General features: G+C 43.5%; 1 protein-coding gene across 1 annotated transcript in view; it reads left to right on the plus strand.

The window, feature by feature from the left end:
* The window catches only part of LOC100742105 (cysteine-rich motor neuron 1 protein-like), a 159,018-nt gene that overhangs the window by 22,283 nt on the left and 113,476 nt on the right, over positions 1-23,259 (plus strand). Inside the window, exon 5 of the mRNA XM_003492017.4 lies at positions 4,033-4,077. Coding sequence (XP_003492065.1) covers positions 4,033-4,077 — 45 coding nt within the window. The remainder of the gene's footprint in view (positions 1-4,032; positions 4,078-23,259) is intronic.

The raw sequence follows: 23,259 nt of genomic DNA on the forward strand, positions 1-23,259 counted from the left end.
AACCAAATCGAAAATACCGATTTACGGTTCGATACAACGTAAAAGACATTGCCTTTTGTACCTGCAACAATGGATTTTAGAATGCAACGCATATAATCTTCTGTGTAGTCATTTCGCTCTTTGTTTGCATTTCACGAGGATATTGAAAAGAATAAATAGGAATTGACAAACAAATCGGTTATAGGTATTCGCCTATATATACAGTTGTCCCTCCTTTTTTTTTTTGTAAATTGTAGTCCAACGATCATATCGTCAATTTGTCAGTATCGCCATTGGTTGTTGACTGTTGTAATCGTTACGGATTGATAAAAATGTACACAGCACGGATCAATTTGTTTTCGATATAATATGTGTATCACAGAGAATACGTTTGCGAGTAATACGCGCTTTGAATTTTCAGTCACGCGATTCTCAAATATTATAAACGTAATGTTTTGGGGAAAAGAAGTTTAGTCTCTATGACCTTGGCATATGTTTCAGAGATCTTTGTTTGCAATGTAGACTGTTTCCAAAACAATTTCCATTTGAGATCAGAATCAGGACACAGCGCTGCAAAAATATACCGACTAGTAAACAGTTGCGAAGTAACTACGAAAATATGTAAAATTTCTTCATTTGCTTAATATTCCGTCACTGTCGGTACACTACGGCATTGCCGTTTAGTTTCGTTGCGAGTTTCGAAACAAGTAAGATTTACAAAATAGCGTATCTCAAGAATCAAAAGAGACCGCCGTAAAATCGAAAGCGTGCGTTACTTGGAAACTATAGCCTCTAGCCTGTACGTATATGCCAAAAGGAAAAGCATCTGTTCTGTGTAAATTTTTATCAACAGTTGCCTTGTAATTTTATAAAATATCACACCGTTGTATTTTGCCGACGAATGAAGTAGTCTACTCCTCGGATTACTTAATTGTAATCCATATATACGTGCATCCTGTACGCGTGGTTGATGTGTTTGGTTGTTTCGTTTCGACGATAAAGCGTTCACGGGCGAAAGAAAATGAGAATCGTTAAAGTGGATGAAGTACGTGAAAGGAGAGCAGAGTTGAAATAACGAAACTGCGGCTGTTGCCCGTTAATGAAAAGAAAACATAAATAGTAGGAAAAGAAGGAACAATGGCGACTAAGAGGAACGAAAGGTCAGGAAGGTGAAGAGGTGTATATGGCCGGTGTTAATGAGAAAAAGACATAACTAGGGGTTACGTCTCGTGACGTAACTCACATTCTTTCCTTTTCTTTGTTTCGGATTAAAGTCACCGAAAATAACACGTGCAACCTCGATACGGACGCGTGCCGAACCAGTAACGATACTAACTGTAAACCGCAGAGCAAACAAATTATGGCGGATAATCGGAAAGTTATCTACGTAATAATTGAGATGCAAAACTCATCGTGTACTCGAAGAACGGTCTAACCAATAGGATAACGTTCTATGTTTCCACGATATTAGACAATCTTCTATGGCACGTATCGTGGTAGCTAGAGCGTGGAAGAGAGGAACGCTTGGCGTTGTTCTACTTCGCATCATTACCAATACTTACTCGAATGAAATAAGTTTGCGGTAATTACGGCTAGAGAGTCTCTCGAATCGTTGCATATATAGAATCGATAGTTAACTCGTCTTTTCATTGAGGCAAACTTTCAGCACATCTATTCCAGCACACTTTGGCGTTGAACGTGTAACGAAGTTGTTAGCGAGTAACAAAAGTAGTTACCTGCAACGGTGCAGAAAGTTAAATTCGATTCGTCGGGCAAAGTTTAATCGTGTACGTACTTTGAAGGTGGAAACCAGACGGATTGTTCTTTTGTCGAGGTTAAGTACACGACTAAAATTTCGAAGACCAAGTCCAAGTCCAAGTCCATGTCCAGCACCAAGTCCAGGTCTAAGTCGAAATCCAAGTTGAAATCCAAGTCCAAGTACAAGCCGAAATACGTCAAAGAAAGGTACAAAGAAGCGAACGGCGAAACTTCTGCCTCGGTTTGTTTCACGACGATAACTTTCAACTTCGGAATCGTTGCGCTTTTCTTATATACTATATGTTTTCCACGAATAATGGGAATAGCAAGCGTTTTTGCTCTGTCTATTGCGAGTTTATAAATTTCCAGCTAACTGGCTTTTCCTTTGCTTCTTTTTTTCTTCTTCTTTTATCATAATATCAGCCTCCACTTTTTTTCTATAAACGAGTAGTTCTTCTTCTTTTCTATCAACGATAACGCTATTAATTCGTATTTATATTCCATTTTGGTAAGCATATTTCGGAGAAAAGGAAATATTACGAAAGAACGACGTTGCAATTATCTTTATCTCTAAGACAACATTGTAGTTGGAATAATCTACGTTATTAAATCTTCTTTGTTCGTAACACAACGTAATTAGATTTTCTGTTAGAGTAAGGAAAAGACAGTAAGATATATGGTATATAATTCTAAATTTAAAAAATATAGAATACATCGACGTTGAAAAGTTCTCAATGAGAAACCGTACACCGTGCTGCACGTGCTGTATCGTTAACCGTGTGACAGCCTTTAAATCAACGTTATAACAAGCTTAGTTTCAGTTTATATTAGTGTATTGCTTTGGTTTCATTTCCTACCGTACGTTAGAATTCAGTTGCTACTACGTTTCTCTGTGGAAATCAACTGTGAAACTAACCGATAGATGGATCGCCTCAACGATTGTTTGGTAGAGTTTCGTTTACAGCTCTGTACGCTCTCGCAGCTGAAATATTTGCCGTTACTTGAATAAGTTAGTCGCGTTATCGCGCGAGGTTAATAATACTTTCTTTCTTTTCTTTTCCAAATCATTTACGTTTGTAGATGATAGCCGTGTTTTCTGTCGATCGTAAGAAAAAGATTAGCGCGAATGGAATGTAAGATTATGGAAAAATTTATGAAAGAGCTACTTTCTTTCGTACACTTGGACGAGCAATAACTTCATAATTGGGTCATTACACGAACGGTTTATTGATCGCGAAATTCAATTTAATCCCTTTCGAAGACGTGGTCAGCTACGAGTTTGCCACAACTTCAAACTGTGTACAAAGGATATCTTGGAATAGAATATCATCGAAGCAAGGATGAATCTGTTTGGTGAAAAGTCAGCCATCGATGTTGTGAAAGGTAACAAGGATAGAACCGATGCGCGTATCTACTATTCTGTGAAACGCGCGTTGTTATAAAATACAATAGGTCGCGCGTGTTAAAAACTAACGAAACTTCATAGAATCGTCGATCGGCATCGTTCGATCGTCGTTACCTTTCGATAGATAGCAACATTTCAAACTGCACGGGGTAAATGTTGAAAATATCCAAATTTTCCAATACACCGAACGGATGATCGATGAGAGTAAAGTGCTGTTACGTGTCTACAAATATTAATAGCAAATACCACGATGCTTGTCCGTGGAAGATTAACCAGAGGATTTCGTGGTCGATACTTCCGGATAACTTTACGTTTGTTCAGGATCCGTGTCGATGTGCGGAAACTTGCCATATTAGTCTTTCGCTAATCCGTTCGAGTATTTACATAATAAATGTCCCCTCATAGGTGAAATATCGAGTTGCTCAAGTACAAGTAAACAGATAATGTAGCCGTGTACTTTAGTATCATTGTAACACTACCATTGATACGTCGTACGAACATGAATATTCGGTGTGTAGTAGGTTTCAACGTTAGCAAAAAGTTATTATTGCTTTCAGTGTTTTCTCTCATTTCGCGAAGAAAAAGGGGACACGGTGTTTCTAATATAGCGATGTAAACGAGGAAGATCCTTCGATTTGGTTTATCTGTTGAAATGGACAATTAATTCGATTATTCGAAAGATTAATTGATGAAAAAGTATCGTTCGGTAGTTTAATCTTCTTATTTATTTGCGTGTCGCTCCGTTACGTAATTTAATAAAACAGATTACGAGGCAGAGAAAATAGCGATTGAATTGATCTGTGTCGGGCGTGAGCCGCGCGACTGTGTGTAAGCACACGTAGATACGTGTAACCGCTTTCTGGGCTGATGTTGATGAACTTCTGTTTCAGATGACCTCTTTAATTCCGGAAACACGCCAAGCGACGACGTCGAAGGTGAGTCACTTTTAGTCAATTTCGAAAGTTCCCGGGAGGAGTTTTAATTGAGTGTATTTAGTATTCATCGGCGATTGAGAGTTTGAGGGATTAAAGTGAAATTACACGAGTACGCTTGTGTTAACGAACTATACGCCGCGTCGCGCTCGTAGCTTTCAGTTTATTCCGACTTTTACCTCTACATCGTCTCCACGATGAATCGTTCGAATAGTACATTTTCCTGGCAAAGATATAAATTCCTTATAATGCTTTCAATAATATCTATATTATTTTACGTTCTCCTTTCTCTCTTTTTTTCTTCGTTTTTTTTTACGCTATCGATATTCCTTTAAACGATAATCTCTATAACGATAAATTGGCCGGAATACGTGAAAATCTCGTTTCTCTTTATGCCGAGACGCGGAAATTCATCTAGTGTGTTATTTTTACGTATCCGAGCGACGGTTATTAATTTAATTCAATTTGTTGCACGGTTAATACTGAATTCGTACAAAAGATAAGGATATTAATATAGCCGAACGATCGTTGTATATCTCTCAATATTTTATAATATTCTTCGCAACTAAAAAGGGAATATAACGTTATAAACAAGGGTACACGTATTTTCTGAAACGATTTATTCCCATAAAATGAAACAGCCAGAGGTTTACCATATTTGATCGATGCGACGATTGCTTTACGCGTGTATCCGCGTGTTCACAAAGGCTAATAGTGGAAATGGTGAAAAAGCTTGCTGTCAGACAGAGTTTTTAACGAGTTCCGTGTTGCCAGTTACTACGTGTACTACTACAGCCACGGTAGAAGAGTCTCCGTGCGAGATGTTTTCTGTTAGCGTGTTCTGTTCATGTGTTTCCGCGATGTGCCGTCAGTGGTGTTTCTTAGGAAGATCGACTAATTAGAAGCGACCGGTGTTGTATTCGCAATTAGCACACAGCGTAACGAGACACTTGGAATTAGTTTCGTTGCCAATGGTACAATAGCAACAGCGTTAGGCAGCGCGTGTCTCATAGCGTCGAGTATTATTAGCGTTTGAAATTTTTGAAGAAATATCCGTTTCAAGGTGGAAACGGATAGAAACGAAAGGACAGAGGAAGAAGGAACGTTCAAACGTTTCTCGCGTGTTCACGGTTGGTAAAATCGAGCAGAATAAAGTAGCTTTGATCAGCAGCCTGATTACCGTGAACATTCAGGTAGATTTTATGCCGTATAGAGATACGAGGGAAGGAATCTAGTCCGGGCGGTTTTTATTTAGTTAAACGAGAGCGAAGCAGCAAGCAAGAGAATAGAATAGGGTGTCAAGATAGATGGTCACGTGGAGCATAAGCAAGGAATTGTATTACCGAAGGAGACGGCGAGAAGCGATGGCCAGGTCCAACCAGACCTGGCGGCGTACCAGTCAGATCCACGAGACGCAGAGAACTAATTCAATTTGGTAGGCGGACGTTTGGTCTTTTACGAAACAAGAACGAAAGAGCAACAATGCCGCGATAAGAACTTCCCTTTTTAGGCGAGACGTTCGCCTCTTTCACGTGGTACGTTACAATCAATGAGAGGAAGGGAAAAGGACGAAACTTTGCTGAGAAACGGGCCAAATGATAAAAGAGGTTCCGTAAATTTCGCAACACTCGTGGAAGAGCTAGCTAGAGACGCTGCGTTCCTTTCCTTTTAATTCTGTTTTTTTCCTCCTCTCCTTTTTTCCATTTTTTATTTGTTTGTTTAAATAAATCCTCTCGAGCCGCATAACGTGGAAAGTTTCCGAAACGATTTAATAAACTGCCCTATTTTAGATAATTTTGCGGATCGAGGTATCAAAGTCAACGTAAAAACGGAAGCCGGTAATTAAATCGTTTCCCTCGGTTTAAATGCCAGGTGTCTTCGTCAAACGTCGGATACCAAATTCAAGAATCTTTCTTCTCGCGTATGGTTTCTCAGGACGCGATTAATATAATGGATATTCTTTCACGTTTCATCAAACGGGGAATATCGAGAACCGCGATTTTACGTTGGCAACGTGTTTTCAAGGATCGCCAACTTCGAGAAAGTTATTCGATCGAACGCAATAAGAACTCCCGTGCATCCAAGATATCGATTCAATTTGCTAAAATTAATTCGTCGATTCTCCAACTGCAGTAACCGAGTTGAGGATCGTCTCGTCTTAGTTTCTTCCCTCGATATAATTATCAGACAGCTGGAGAATCGCTGGTTTAAATATCAGGAGAATTAAACCTGCTCTCGATTAGGAGTTTAATCGAGAAATCGCATCGCCGTCGTTAATCATAACCGTGTAGCGATCTGTGTCGTGATGGTAAAGTTAAACGGCGATTGCAGAAAAACGAGCGACGCGTTTCAAGCGTATGTTATTTCAAGTGACTTCTAGCTCGACGAAAATTCAGGGCTGGCTTCTCTTTCAGAAATTACAAACGTATTACATTTCCCTTGGCTTCCCTCGAAAGGACGACGGGGTAGATTGAGCGCCGAGATCGTATGCTTATCTTCTCTATGTGAGTCGAGTCCCAGTTGCTTTCCCTACTTACGAAGAAATCAAGTCCGCCAAGTTTACTTTAGGTAGGTGAGTCGAGCCCCATCTACATAGAATTCCGCGACAGATACCCAAGTCTTGCCAAAAAGTCTACACGCTGCGTTTTAAGCAGAAATTATATACAGAGATATAATTTTCAGCTGAACTAAAATCCGATCCTCTTCGTGGTATCTCCTGAAAAACGTTAACAAACTGAGCATCAAGTCACCAATCGCGGATATAACTAGCGAATTTTTCTATGATTTAATATACAATAATATAAAAAATTGCTGCAAGTATAGTCAACAAATCCTGCTCTTTGGTTCGTTGAGCGTACGTCTCGGGAATTGTCAAACGTACGAACATGTCTATGCTTCGTTAGTTAAACCGCAATTACGCTACACATCGGTTATCTGGTTTGTAATTGCAGTAAATTGCAGTAATAAGATTAAAAGATAAAACAGTCATTTCATTACGACTTAATTCTATACTATAACAATCACTCTGTACTCTGTGTTTGAAGAGTATTTTCGTTCTCTTGTTTTATCTTTTTTATCTTTTCTTTCTTCCTCCATTGTATTCGTTGTTGTATTCCTTTGCATTTATTATCAGGCTCAGTTCGTCTAATAGTAATAGTAACAAGGATAAATTACAGCGATCATTCAGTCATCTATAACATAAGTAGCGAACTAATGATCCAAGATTTCCGCCTTTTCTCTCTGTTCGAATCACTTAGGTATTCGATTCACCTAGGTAAAGGGAACAAATGCGATTCGATCCAATTTTGGACTCGATGCTCCAATTTGCACGCGGAGTGGAGACAGACACATACACACACACACACAGAGGGAGAGTTCCTCGTTTGCAGCTAGAAGCCACGGATCTCTCTCACATTTTTTGTTTCCTTCCCATCGAGTCAACATTCTTCGTTGCATCGTAGAATCTTTGCAACTCGTTAGTATCGCCAGGCTAAACACGGTTGAGGTGTCGTATCTATCCGAGATCGGCGTCCTTTTCCAGTTTCGAGTTCTCGACAAATATGTGAAAGTCGACGAAATGTCTTGGCGTTTTTACCAACTTCCGGAATGTTTCGAATTTCTGCAGTCGATAGTAGTTTTGGCGCTTCGTCCTGTTCCCACGTTTCAACAGGACTCTCAAACAAATCACTTCAGATCGCATTCATATTTATTTCTTTTCTTTCCAATGGACCTGGACTCTTCGAAACCGATTCTTCGAGAAACGTCCGAAGAAAAAATATTCCGCTAATTTCTCGAGTCATTGGCGAACGATGGGAGAGGTAACGAGAGCTGTGTCGTTAAAAGATCGTTACACGTAGACCGTAGATGCGGATTCGCGTAGCATTTCGAATTTCAAGAGACTCGTCCGGAGAGCGTTTCATCGTAGCACGAAGAAATACTTGGACGTATTAAAAAAGAGCTGGTAGTACATTTGCCGATGAGCGCGTGCAGAATGTATACTCGTATAGTCGGATTGGCGTTTTTCCTGTTGCTGCCGGAGCTAGTAATCCTCGAGGGAGGAGAGTACGCGGCAACTGTTAGCTCCGCTTGCGGACCTCCAGCATATTTGCACCGATAAAACGAATAGATTGTCCCGGGCTCCACGGCGACGACCCCTTTTATCAGAGGCTCCGAAGAAGGGACACAAAGGGGGAAGAAAAGACGGTTCCACTTCGACGCAGCGAAATAGAAATCGCACCAGTGAATATCGTTACCTTTGCTGGCGTACTTGTGATGAAAGTTCTATCGCGTTCTCGATTAAACAAAAAGGGAAAGAAAAGTCGGATAGAACGAGGAGGAAAAAGGAATAGACGAAGGAAAATTGTTAACGAAGGCAATAAAAAAGAGGGGAAGAAGGAAAGAATAGAGAGGTGAAAGGACGAAGAATGGAGGAGAAAGAGACGAAGGAAGAGAGAAAAGAAGGAAGAAATATCGATGAAAAATAAAGTTTGTATCCGTACCGGGCTAAATGAAACGAAGCTTTCTATTAAAAAATCGTTCCAGGCTTAAGCGAATTTCGAAAGTTTCCGCTACTCGTCGCGCAAGTCTCGAGAATGTCACAGGGCACGGATTAATTCATCTCCTTCTAACGAAATACTTTCTTTACAACTGTTAATTTTATTAAAAATTTGTCTTCTGTTCTAACCGGCGCGCCACTGAAACTTCACCGTAACAGGAGAAGTTCAATTAGCGCCGTTAGCCACTGAATCTACCGTTTCTTTTCTTTCTTTTTCTTTTCTCTCTCCCTCCCTCTCTCTCTCTCTCTCTTTCCGTCAAAAGCTGCTTCTCGCAGAAATTAATTTTCCTTCTTTCCTCCGTTGTTTTTCTCCGCCGTATCGTATTTTTAATAAATAAGTTGTCGCCGATTTAACGACGTGCGAAAGTTTCCCATGTATACCGGAAAGTAGGTAATTCGAAAAGCGCGAGTAACGATGTAGTCGGTATATCGGTTCCCGTGGGAAATCCAAGTGCTTCATAAAGGTAACGGGTGTCCGAAGGAAGGAAATCTCAAGTGTGACAAGGTGAGTGAAAACTCTCGGCCGGAAGAATCCGATGAAACTGTTCGTCGAAAAAAAGTTACTTTCTCGGTCGGGAGAACACCATCTTTCCCTTTAAAATAGTCCCAGATGAAGTTACACGTAACGGCGAAAAGGAGAAAACAGCGTAGCTTGGCTTAACAGTGGAATTTCAAAGCGTTTCGGTGCAGCGCGGCACCGCGTTAATCCTCTCTGAAACAAGAGCGTCCGACACTCACGAAATGACTGCCATTGAAAGCTAACGAATCATTGCTTGCCGCTCAACGAGAACACGTACTGTCGCGTTCCAAAATTCCTGTTCAAACGCCTCACGCCAGTTACTTCGTTCATCTAATTATCCTGTTACGAATAGATTCGATGATTCGTAAAGAGTTTATATGCGAGTTTATATCGGTTCCATTACGTTTGTACCCGACCAATATCGATCGCTAATTTTACGGCCAGTCGGCTATTACGAAAATGGGATGTACAAACTTTGCGTTAAACATTACTAGCATAGCAACAATGGTTTGAACGCGCGCTCTTAAATAGATAGGACGATCGAGCGAACGCGATTAAAACGCGAATTTCCTGCAAGGGAACGTTCTGTTACAACTTTCGTTATCGAAACAGAAGCGCCAAGCAGATAGATTAAAATATCTACGCGTAGAAGCGAAGAAGGACGGCGAGAAAGTAGCGAATTTACAAGCCTTCGGGCTCTTGAAATTCTAATAATTCATCGTACGTTAACGATGATTTAAATTTAATTCTATTTACGGACTTGCGCGTAAAATAATGCACGATACAAAATACATCGGCGTTGAGACGCGAATAATACCGAGTACTGTTATGCAAAATTTAGACAAGTGTACTCGTATACGCGTGATTAATAATTCAGCAACGTATACGTAAGTTTAAAACGTGTTCGATGAGATCTTCTTACGTTCTATCGTAGCGATAGGAAATCGACGAATAAGTCGTCTACTCGATCCGCGTACTCATTCGCGGTACGGCATATTCTAACAATCGTATCGGTGTGATCGAATTTGGATTTAGAAGCCGGTACATAAAATAAGGACACGTGTCCGATAGAGCGGCAGGGCAAGTTAATAAAGTTGATCAAGCCTAACAAACGAGGGCTATTGATTTTATTATTTATAGTATTGCGAAGGAGGAAAAGTTAGCTAATAGTTGTGAGCTGTTGGAAAGCTTTTATGTTAAAAGTATTCATAATTGCGACGTAATCGTGATGATGGTTTGCAAGAGGACAGTGAGTTTCGTAGTCGAGAGTTCTCGATGTTGAACTCTCTGTCGAAGAGATTACAAAATTTCTTAGTAGCGAGTGACCAGATAATCCAGACACGATCCAGGCAGGATAACGCGAAGGAGACGCAGAAGTTTAGAAGAGCGTAAGGATTCTTCGACTGTTTATTAATTCCTGGTTTGCCATTGTTGCAACAACTTGTACGCGATAAGGACAGGAAAGAAATTGAAGGAAATTGTGCTATTGTACGACACGTCAAGGTCACAAATAGATTTTATCGAAAAACTATTTTCCGAAGAAAAGAAGGACGGAATATACTGTATCGTATACTATATACTTCTGAAACGAAATGGAATGTATCGAATACGAAGAATTATCGTAACAATATATATATAAAATGTATCGAATTTATATATGAAATGTATGGTAGGAAGAATTATTGTTGCAACATGCATAAATATATATTGTTACTTCTGAAACGAAGTGGAATGTATCGAATACGAAGAATTATCGTAACGATATACAATATAATATATATTTATATCGTATTGTCGTATTTAGAAGTAACTTATAGTATACCTAATGATAAACGAATACTCGTATGGCGATATTTTACCTTAATTCGTGGAGTTTCGTTTTTACCGATAAACAATCTGGACAGTGTGTTTTAACACGCTACAAAAATATCGACTTTCCTTTAAAAAATAGCCTTCGAATATTTGCAATTTCGCGTATTCATTTCGAAGTTACGATCGTTCAAAGTCGGAGAGTTTCAATTCGTTTTTCGGGGTACCGTGAATCTCGTCTACGTTGTTTACAACTTTCCCATCACATTTGCCATAAGTTATGGCACTTGCACGGTATCTTAGGATCTATAGAACGATGTCTTATCAGAATTTTAGGTTTTTGAAGGGTTATAAATTTGACGTTTGCCGGCCATCCTCCTCCTTTCAATGGGATCGAAAAAGGACTGAAAACCGACAGATAGCGGTACTCGAGAAGGGACAAAGCTGGTCGTAAGTCGCATGCCGCATTTCCAACGTTCGATTTCCCATCTTATTTCCACGCGAAATAACCTAAGAAGGAGAAACGAAACGACGCGGGTCGTCAAATTTCTGAATACAAGGAACTTCTCGTGTTCGTACGGCCATCGAGGTAGACACATAAGTAGCTTACCGTGTAAGTATATCGCGATAATTTTTAGTTATAAACTACCACGTGTTACCGTTGTCGGCGCACCGTCCACGGTTGCACGAGCCGGAACAGCCGAGGAAAAAGTCGAAAAAGACTCAGACGTCGCGCTCTTATTCATATTTGCATCCGTTGGTGAAAAGCTCTTTCGGTAGCTGCACGTAATTCCATTCCCGATGGTAATCTTCACCGTGGCGTGGGATGGTGGAGGCGTAGCCGAATAAATTTATGGGAATCGCGCGAAAGGAATTCACACAGGTTTCGAATGTAAAGCACGTTTTCAATGTAAGTGCATTAGGGAAAGTCGGACGGTTCTCGGTTAATGGGCTGCCGATAATTCAGTTAATCGGTTCATCGACTATCGAGACGAACGCATCGAATTAGCCCTGCGCATTTGTAGTTTACTTCGAGAGGTAATTACGTCGATCGGCATTAAGGGTGGACTCGATCGTAATTCTACGAATACAAAAGAGATGCAAGGAAAGAGGAATATAGGAATCGAGCGCGTTGTTCTTCCATTTCTCGTGTCCGACTGACAGACGAAGGAAGAATAATATCGGAGTCGCGGAAAACGCAAGTCGAAATCGGTAGCGAACATGGGATCCGATATCAGGTCAGAAATGGCGCGCTGTCTGCTCGGTGAATGTATCTATAGTCCGGCCTTGAAGCAGGCGAGGGTGAAAGGGGCAATCAATCTAACCCCGGTGTTTCCTTCTCCTAGCTTTTCTTCCCTTTGACTCGTTCCGCAGGAACACCTCCTCCAAATCACTTTTCGCGCTCCTGGAATACTCCGTCGAATCCGAAAACGTTTCGCCGCGATGCGGTGTTCGAACCTTCTCTATCTCCGCCTTCTTTATTTTTGCTTCCCTTTTTCTTTTTTCTATCTTATTCCGGTTGCTCGACACGTCTGCCCGAACAAATTTCTATTGTATATCGAGAACGCCTGTGCCGCGTTGTACGTCGAGGACATAAATAACGATGGAACAGCCGCTGTATCCGTGGCCTTCCTTTCGCCCTTTTCCCTCCTCCGATCCTCTGTTTCTTCTTTTCCTTCTCCTCTCTCTCTAACGTAGGAAAATTCAATTTTGACAACGCTCGCCACAAGCCGAGAATCTCGATAAATTTCATTCCTATCCTTTTCTTTTCGTTCCGTACCGTTTCTTTATTATCTTTGCGTTTTACCGTTATCGATCTCTTTTCGTCGGGTTCTCTTCCGCGAGGAGGAGAGAGACGGCATCGTTAGCGATGTCTCGCGACAAAATTATCACGATGCTATCGTCATTATCGCGACGAGGAGAGTAACGGCGGCTTCAAAGATATCGCGATACGGGTTGGCGTGAATAGCAGCCGGTTGCACCGCTTTTACCTCGCGTCTCTCACCGACGGTCGAACGATTTGTTCAGCAACGGTGATCGAACGATTGCAGCCTCATTCGTAGCATTATGTCTCTGGATTCTCGGGTATTTAGTTGTAAATGTTGGTTCGCTAACGTTATAAATCTGAAATGAGATTTCAAATTGCGCGACTGACGTTTTGTCGATAAATTCCGACTGCCGGAATTAATTGGGTCAAGCAATAAACCGAATGAGCCACATTAAAAATAAAGCTTACGCTTGGCGATATCAATTTTCTATATTATACGAATATCGTGTACGCGATACGTGTGTATATGTATATATACTGTTTTCACGTGTACGTACAACTCGAAAAGATAATAGAATCGAGGCCGCACGTTTCGTCGCGAATATCAGGAACGCGTATTCGTATATCCGGAAGCACGGGAATTAACCTTCCGGTCGAACGATAAAGTTAAAAATAACGTCACGTCGATGATCTATCGGTGAAACGTGTCATTAATGCTTTACCAGCGTGACCTTTTTGCTGTCATCGGTTCGGCCGATTTCAGTGAAAAAATTAGCGCCGAGTTACGATGGGTAACGCGAAGTGCAAAAACGACCGTGACTACAACGATCTGTCGGCATGCATTTGCACGCTACACGGCTTACCTACACGTAAATGCCCGGTTAATGCACCGTACCGGGTTTGCCCTCCGGTAGAACGCACCGCAGGAAGTTTCAGCTTTTCCTCTTGCATCTCCTTCACCGTCTAGCCCCCTCGGCCTCTTCCCTCCTCTCTATTTGCTCTCACGATGGACTTGCGTACACATCGTAAAATATGAAATATACAAGCACAGCTAGAGGCATTTCTGCAATTTCCACGAACGCGCAAGGCCAAGCTTGATTATTCCGCCGTAGTCTGCGAGGATTCGTCGAGACATTGTCGTCTGCAGCGCTGTTACGTGTAATTTTACGGCGCGGCGGCTCCCTTCGATCCGTCAGTTTTCTTACTTTTCGCCTGTTTCTCCTTTCCTTTTCTCAATTTTCCTCTTTCCTTTTTCTTTTTTTTTTTTTTATTTCTTCTATTTACTTCTCGAGTTCATTTTTCTTTCACGGAACGCTTCCCTTCGTTATCGATTAATTTCCCGCTCGCACTCTTTCTCGTTCGACAACGCTTCCCCCTGAAACCCAATCGCTGTCGCACGGCGTATCGATCGTATCGCAATGAAAATAGATTTGGAACGCGACGGTACGATAGCCCTCTTCCACACGAGTTTGCGTTACTTGCACGTCGCTTTGCCACGTCGTTTATTACTTCGCGGTCCCATACAAATAAAGATTCGAACGAGCAGTCTGCACGACCTTACGGCCGGTAGTTTAACGAAGCGGCGAATAAAGCCGAGTCTACGCGCAGTTCCCTTTGAAGGATCGGACGAGAACGAATGCCACGTTTCTCGATGAATCATGGACGGTGAGACGGCGTAAATTCGGCTTTACTCGCCTTTTAACGTACGATAAGCGGCGCTCGAAGATACCAGGGTACTCGAAGTCGCCGTTTGTGTAAATAGAAGCCACGGACAGGGGACGATGTAACGAGTTCGAAGGGTGAACATAACAAAAAAAAAGTAAGGGGCTCGGTGAAATTACGACTTCCCGTTCTCTCCCTATTCTCTGCGATTTAATCTTACTTAATCTGGGGAATTCAGCGTATATTAACGTTTCTTATCTTATCAAAATTTAAACTCGTCTTTACGTATATACTACTTGTGCGTGCTTGCGTACCGACCAGACGAATATGCTGATGGCGAGTGTGATTTAAGCGCGATCAAACCAGAGAGATAATACGTTACGGCAATTTAAAAGCACCAAAGTGGTAGGACGCTACAGAGTATGGCGGTGCATAGCCGGCTTGCAAGCGGAAAATTAAACGCCAGTATGATTTTAGGTGGGCAATTTATATGTAAATGACACCACGACCATTCTACAGCTACGTCCGAGATCTCTCTAATATCTCTTTCTCTCTCTCTCTCTCTCTCGGTCTCTTTTCTTCCGTCTGCTCTCTTTCGGACACAAACGGCACTTCGTCTACGACAGATGTCTAATAACGTTCTCTGTTTCGATGTCGCCGTGATTCCCCATGGAAACTAATCCACGCTCGTACGTACGCTTCGCACAGCCAAATTGAACTCCTACCCCACCCTTTAGACGGATTTCTCCCGTTGTTAGAATTCGTGTTTAACAATCTCTCGCGAAATCCGCTACGTACACTCGAACGGCAGATCGCGAACTCGAGCCGATAAACCAGCCACGATATAGCAGCGAATAAATCGATTCTCGTCGGTCTTTCGTTGCCTAATTTTGCCATTGACCGAAAGAGAAATAACGATGCAAATTCGTTTGGCTCGAGGCCGAGCGTTGGCGTGATCCCACGCTCTTGCCTCCCATGATTATTTCATAAACCTGGAATTCGCTTTAACCGAAACAGACGTCTACGCGTTTCCCATAAAAGTATCGCGTATTTATTTTTTTATCGGGTATCGAGTAACTCGCGCTAATAAAGACGGTATTGCACCGAGAACAGGTTGAAATCGATGTTGCTGGCTGTCGCATTTAAATAGAACGCGTCTGCTAACTTTTATCCTTCTGCTAGACGCAGCCTGTAAATATTCGATTGGCAACTAAATGATTGCGGATTTTGTCATTAGATGGCATTGACAAAGTCCGCAGTCACTTGGTTGCCAACCCAATAGAAAACGCTAGGAAATGGTAGGAAACGGCAGGAAACTGTACGCGCGAACGATTTGTCAAGTAAACGGCGTTTTAATTGCGCGCATCGTCGCATGCCTGCCATTCGTTAATTATCACGATTATATAACGCGAAAATCAGACGAAATTTCTTACGCCGCTATCTACGTAACCGTGATCACGATGCAGCCACGCCAATTATTTCTCATTGATTCGGTATCCGTTGCATCTTGCACGATGCATACGCGTGACACGCCTTTGACGCGCCGTTCGACTGAGTTTGCACACGACCGCGTTCTCTTCCGCCTCTCTGCCGACGAGTATGAATCGCTCGAAATATTTTCACGTTCGATTCGTACAAAGATTTCGTGCCAAAGTCCGATAGAGCAGCAAGTTACGAGCTTAGAGCGAATTTGCCACGAACGAAAGAACCGTACAGTTACCTAATACCGACGTGTGTCGATAGTTAAATACTTGGTCGTTACAACGTTAAAACGCGAACGCGATCTTTAAACTCCTACGGTATCTGCTCAAATTTTCGGAGATTATCGAAAAACTGTACGACAACGTCTTTAGGTGGAGCGAATTTACCAATTCGGGTAGATGGTTCGTTTGCCGGCGGCTTTGAAACGAGCGCGTTTCAGCGTTGCGTTAATTAAATCGACGACGAACGAGAACGAGGTGCGGACGTCACGCGATGTTCGTATCGGCTCCACCTTCCAGTATTATGCGTCGTTTTCACCGGAAAAGAAAACACGCGAGGTTATGCGCCATTCGGAGAGAAAAAGAGGTCGAGTCGCGAATGAATCGTAGAGACGCGGATTTGAAACGCTTTCCGGAGCCGCTTCAGCGCGGACAATCGTCTTTTGCAAATTACACACATATATCGAATGCATTTAATTCCGTTTTACTGGCTTTTCTGCTGGACGTGTTTAACTTCGGTTCGATTCAACGCGAACGAAACAATCGACGTTACGCGGCGTAGTAACTTTATGGACAGTTTACGACGCTTTTCAGCGAATTACATAATAGTGTAGCTCGATTGTGCGTTAAACGTCACCCGACGCGATAACGTTCGACTTTTCCAACGTCGCGATTCACCCGGATTAAGTGTCGTCGATGCTTCTTCCGCGAGTAAATCGTCAGACGGAATAGTTTAGAGTCATCTGGCTGCATAATGCATAAGCGTCAAAGTACGCGCCATATCGACCGAATTGCAGTTTCCTTGTGACGGTTCACGTTTCGTATCCGACTCGAACTTTTTTCCCATTTTGACCGACGCGCATAGATCGCCGATCCAGCGCTCTCGGCGAAACGAGTCGCGTTTTTATGAAAATCTACCGTTTTCCTGGATCGAATCGAACCGCGTCCTTTCCGATAACGGATCGCGTCGCGTCAACAACGACGACAAAATTATCGAGATTAGCTTAGGCTCGGTAATCTGAAGATTTTTACCTTTCAACTTTTAGTCCCGTTTATTGTGCTCCGGTCCGTTTTACGAGATGGTTGCAGAGTCGACGGATAAAGGGATAAAACGAAGCACGGGGAAACGAGGAGCGTGAAAGAACGAAAAGCCGACTCGCCTTTGGAAATCCTTCTATAATTAAATTGTCTTTTATATTCAGACGAGAGCTGAAAATGAAGCTAGTCCAGGATAAACCTACCAAGTCATTTCGCCGGCATTCCCGGTCGATTCTCTGTCTCTCTCTCTCTCTCTGCGTCTCCTCTTCGCACGTTCTCCATCGTTTCCCAACTTTTTCTCCGATCCGCACTCCCCCTTCGCCGCTACTTAGCCCGCGCGACTTTTCTTTCTTTTCCACGAATTCTAAGAGGAGAGGGGAAAGTGAGAGGTAGACGAAGGGAGAACGAGAGAACCGTGACACATTCTCTTCGACGATTCGTTTCGTTTTCCATACCCAATTTCGCCCTCTCGCGAAATGAAGGTTCTTCCCCCTCCGTCTTTTCTCTTCACCGCCCGCGCCCCTTTCCATTCACCGTGCTCCACGATTCTGGCCTCTTCACGAGGACGTTTCAGACGCTTTTCAAGGCGAAGGAAGTTCGGTCGACCGATATCCCTTCATTTTTTCATCCCGTCTTAGCCTTCGCCGTGCCGCGCCGCTGGTCTCCGTCCTGGTCCTTTGACCCTTTTCTGATAGCTGTCCTTTCTATGTATATAAGTATACGTAGCATCTTGTCGACTAGCTCATTTGACTTGCAAATGTAATCACTAAGAGCATCCATTCGACCTGATCCTTCTATGACCCGACACTGGGCTCGCTGCTCCGCTTTCCGTATCCCGACCAGCTATCCTTCCCCATCACGATACCTACCATCGTTTCGTGATTCACCGGGTTTCCGATGTTTGCCTTAGCCCGTGCGATTGCAACTTCTCCAAGAACGTTACGTTTCTTCTTCGCCAGAGTCGAAAATCTCGGCCAAGATTCGTTCGTTTCGATTCGCCGATTAGGATTTGGCGTTCGGTTCGACCGATCGATTCTTGGCCGGGACGTGTTTGCAGTTCGCGAGCCAAGCATCGAGCCGGAGGGCAGCTTCCGCGAGAACGACGCCAACGTTTCACCTTTAAGTACAACATTTTGTTTACCGATGTCGTGCAAGTGTTTCGCGAGCAAACGTTCTTATCTCGAAGCACGGAGCGCGCGCCGGACGTAAATATTTCAAATTCTCCTTAGTCGGCGCATTCTTGCCTCGTCGCCGCTTGCTTTTTACCAAACTCGCCGACAACCGCGAGCGCTCTTCGTTCCCGAGAGAAACGATCGAATCGTTGCTTATCGCACTTTCCCGCTAACTTAACCGTCTTCACTTCCACGCGGAAGCGCGTAATCGACGATGAAACGAGAGACGAAGCCGGATGCAAAGGGGCGTGTAACGACCGACCGGTTGGTATTAGCGAGTTTCGGAACAACGAGAGAGGGAATGCGGCGAGATGTCGGAAAATCGGGCCGGAAGGTGTCGACGAGCTTCGCCCTCCAACTTATCTACCGTATCTTGCTAAACCATTTTCGAGTGTTTGGCGTGCCTTCGCGTAGTTGCTCCCACCGTTACGGAACCTCCGACTGACTACAAATTTCGTGGTTTCTGCAAGTCCGCCTTTCTCTTTCCCTGTGTCTCCCCACGTATCGAAACACTCACGTCAACTTCTCTCGCCAAAATACCAGCCGAGTCTAGAACTCTATCCACGCAGCCTGAGAGTACGGAGCGTAAAATACTATCTCGTTTCTCTCTTTCCAGTTTATTTGTTCGTAAGATTTTTACGCTTCTTACGTGTATCCGAGCGAGAATATTCGAAAATACAAATTGGATCGTATGGGCGAAAAAAGAGTTGGCATTCCTTTCGCGCAACGGTGTATACGTAGGTTATGATGGAAGATCGAAATCAAGTTCTTTGTTCAACCAGGGAACGAGACAATCCAGTCGCAGAACATGGTTGCTGGAAAGCAAAGATAAAGAGGAAAAGTTTGGATCTGTTGGAATCCTGAAAGTACTCACGGTTGACCGATCTTGTCACGTACCGTGGAAATCGATGAGTGACTCGCAGGAATGCGAAGGAAGAAGCGAATCTCGAAGACCGTCTGCCGCCAGCTTTCAGGGGAGAAGGAATCGTCCTTCGAACACGGCGAACGCGTATGAGGTTCCCGTTTCCCCACGGAAATGGCAATTTCCAGCGCGACTCTTCGACGCACACGACTTAATTTGTCCGTCTATGAAGCTTTTTTCTAGGTAGTTCCAACTACCAGTCTAGACGATATTTATTCTATTTCGTTCGTTCTTTTCGATAAATCGCCACGATATTTAGGCAAGCGATTTTATCATCGTGGACATCGTTGAAGTTTAGCTGCAGCGGCCGAGTCCGATCTACTCTGACGGATACTCGTTGACAGACTCGTGTTCCGTGGAACATTCGCGAACAACGGGAGAGAAAATTCAAATCCGAAGAGAGTCAGGACAGACGATCGTCCGCAGTCGATACGCGTACGTTGTACCAGGAAAAATCTGGAAATAACCGGAGGTAGAAGGCGAGTCCGTGGACAAGTATTTCCTTTTCGACGTCCGCGAGCAAACGTTGGATGAACGTGCAAACGGGCAACACGCAGCTCCGGTTAATCGTCTTTTCGCTGACAGGCTCGTTTTGCTTCGATTTTCTTTTTCGTTGGCAACGGTTCGACAACGCCAACGGTTCGGCAACGATTCACGCGTTTCTCTCTATTTTCGGAGCAACTTTCTGCGCGAACATTTCGAAATCGCTCTCTGACATCCTTACGAAATTCCTAAATCCGGAGACGTCTTCTGGATGCAAAGAGATCGCAATGTATGTCCGCAAAGAGATCGTCGTTTCTACGCCGATAACTAGACCGCGGATCGTTGCGCAGTTTCACATTTTTCTGAATAAGAAGGTCACGTGCCGTCTTCGTACCGGTCGTACAATTATCTGGCGGTGATTTCCTCACGGACGTTACGGTTTCGCGATTTTTCGACCACGAGGCGCTTTCGCCCTACGTCTAAAATCGGGCACGCGTCGACACGCGCGTACGCCGATCTTGCAGCGCGGTCAGACCGGTAGTTGCCTACTAATAGCCGCGTAGCACGGCTTCGCGTCGCCGTGAAGTTCATATCGAACGCCGGATCCTTTACGTAAAAATCCAGTTTCCACCGGATCGGAGAAGACGGTACCGCGTGGATCTCCGACGTGACGGTCGTCTGCAGAGATTCCACCATCTCTATGATAGGCGTGACGATTATTCTGGCTGGCTTTACGAATCCTGGAGAGTAGCGGTCTGCGACAGCGCAAAAAGTCTCCGTAACCAAACAGGAATTACTTTCAAATCATGCGCTCCTACGACAGATATGTATAATACTAAGAGAATTGATAGAATGTTCTGGAAAGTACAAAACGGAATTGTTCGTCGATTTCGTGTATTTTTGTCGGTGCAAATTTGGCTCGTATATGACAATAGGTTTTTTGCACGCTGCACGAGTTTTCGTGCCAAGGGTACGTTATACTGCGCGTCGCGTCTTCGGCATTGAGCCACATATTACGAAAACTAAATTTAACAAAAAGGGAACTAACAAAGGCGCGGGTTCCTGGCTAACGAATGGCTTTCGAGAGCGCGCGTCCTCGCCGCTCTACCGTCCAAGACTCGCGGCCGCGGTTCTCTTCATAATTCAGATCCCCCACCACCGACTCTATAATTTCTGCTTGTCTTCCTAGCGAAATGTAATGCGATTACGAAACGAATAGAACGACCAACTATCAACGATACTTTAGATCGGAAAGCTTATGAAAGTACGCGAAATCGATGTAACGTTAGAAATTTATATGCCACAGTATATACAAGGTGGTAGGTAACCGGTGGTACAAGCGGAAACGGGGTGATTCTACGCGAAAAAAGAAAGTCGAAAACATACAATACAAATTTTTCGTTCGAGGCTTTGTTTTCGAGAAAATCGAATTTGAATTTTCGCTCGGTACGCGTGCGGCACGTTATAACGGATCTCACTTTAGATCGTTGTGTCGATGGAAAAATTAAAAATGTGTTTACGAGATCAAAATAAATTGACCTCGGTGTTTAGGTCAATTTATTAACAAGCATCTTCTTTTGATCGCGTCGCGTATCGCTCTCGATTTCGCTAGTCAATTTCACCGCGCGGTTACAACTCGACTTTATCGCTTCCTGATCCAAACCTAATTGTCTCGCAGATTCGATTCGTTTCTCTTTGTCGCTCGTCAATATCCCCACGCGTTCTTCTCGAACATTCGGCGGAAGGATCGTTAGGATATCGATGGCTCATTAGGCACTTCGCCTCGGCGATATACTTTGCCGCCACATATTAATACGACGCAACAGCAACGCGAAGAATTGATAACGCGATGGAAGTAGTAACGCGTCAGTGATTTCGTAAGGGGAAGAATAAGGCGCGAGGCTCGTTGTCGGCGATACAGGCTCTTTCATGCTCTGTCCACTGCAACTTTTCCTTCGACGGCTGCCGATATCAGGCGACAGAGTTCGTGTTCTCTCGCCTGGACCTCAGGTGTCAAGTACGGAGAAGCGGTTACATACAAAGGTTCTTGGTAATTACGTCGATAGAGAACAGCAAGACTCGTCGACGGCTGCACCTGGCGTAATTGTTTCTTTGTACTTTCAAATTCTCCTACAGATACGTAAAAATCTACCGATAAGCTTCCAAACTAACTAAAAATCTCCGCGATAGTTTAATAGTTCGTTGTTTCTTCCGCGAATTAAACGATACAACGTATTAGGTCGTCCGAAAAGTTTTTTCGTTTTATAAGGAAATAATGGAAGCACATTTTCCGTTTTGTATTATTTTATCCAATTACGTCTGATCCATGTTGTCCTATCAAGATAAAAATCGACGGATTAGTTCTCATATTTGTATGAAAATACGTTGCTATAAAAGACGTGTCTATGGAAGAACGACGCTTTTCGGACAACCTAATACAGTGTGGTCGATTGATCGCGACAGCAATTACGCTGGAAAACATAGCTGGAAACACCGAGCAGATGTGGACACTAGGAGCGTGCGAGTGCTCGAGATTACGGGTTTCGGGAAGCGTGGAAAAAGTCAAGCGATCTTGCACCGATTTCAAATCGCTGGTAAGCGTCCAGCATGTTCGCATGGCTGTCCACTTTTGGTGGACAAACGACGATAGTCTCCGTACATCGTGCGGCGAGCGTAGACCGCCTATGCCAGTCAGCGTAGACGAGAGAAAGGCGCGTTTACGGAGAGTTAAATAGGCGTTCGTCATTCTCTCGAAGTATTCGCCTATTATTGGATCGTAGCGAGGAAATGCGGTGTGGCGTGGGACGGTTGGAAGGTACATAAACAGAAAGCTCTGACGAACGCGGCGCCGGGACGAAAACGCGATCGTTTCTCCGTCCGTTTCTTCGTATTTTCGTTCGGTCGACGCTCACGACTGTACGACACGAGCACGCAAAACCGGTATGTAGTTTGTTGTTTGGCATTCTTGCATCGTCTGGATACCTAAATACACAACTCGCAGCCCGAAGGATACGCGTTGGAATAACATTTTCGAAAATTGTTGATAAATTTAGCGACGAGGTGGAAGGTGGATCGTGGTCGGTTTAATATTTCGTTATAAGCAATGGCCAGCTCTTTTCCGCCATTACCTTAAATCTTTCGGTCGGTGGTCCGGTGGAGCGATTAAATTTTGACCGAAAGACCGCGAGGAAATAGCGCGAACGATCCGCGCGCTGGAGAAAATAAAAGTTTAATCGAGAGGCAAATTAAAAAGTCGATAAAACACGTATTCGCGTTTTATCGTGTAATTTTAATCCATAGCCGGTTAAATTTAGTTTTATCGGAAACCAATGTTACCGACAAATTGATAGAAACTTCGCTTTCCGTGTGCCACGAATACGTAATATTTGCGAAACGTCAATGAGAACGAACGACGATGGACATCGGCGGAGGTGATCGGTGAAACATAGCGTTCGTTTTACAAAGCAAAACTTGACTCGAAAACTTGAAAGTTGGCGAGCGGCGTTGCGGTTTTCGAAATCACAAAGTGAAATAGCTTTTGGTCGACCGGCAGCGG

Source organism: Bombus impatiens, unplaced genomic scaffold (genome assembly GCF_000188095.3).
Source record: "Bombus impatiens unplaced genomic scaffold, BIMP_2.2 scf_0647, whole genome shotgun sequence".
In the NCBI taxonomy this organism is placed as follows: domain Eukaryota; kingdom Metazoa; phylum Arthropoda; class Insecta; order Hymenoptera; family Apidae; genus Bombus; species Bombus impatiens.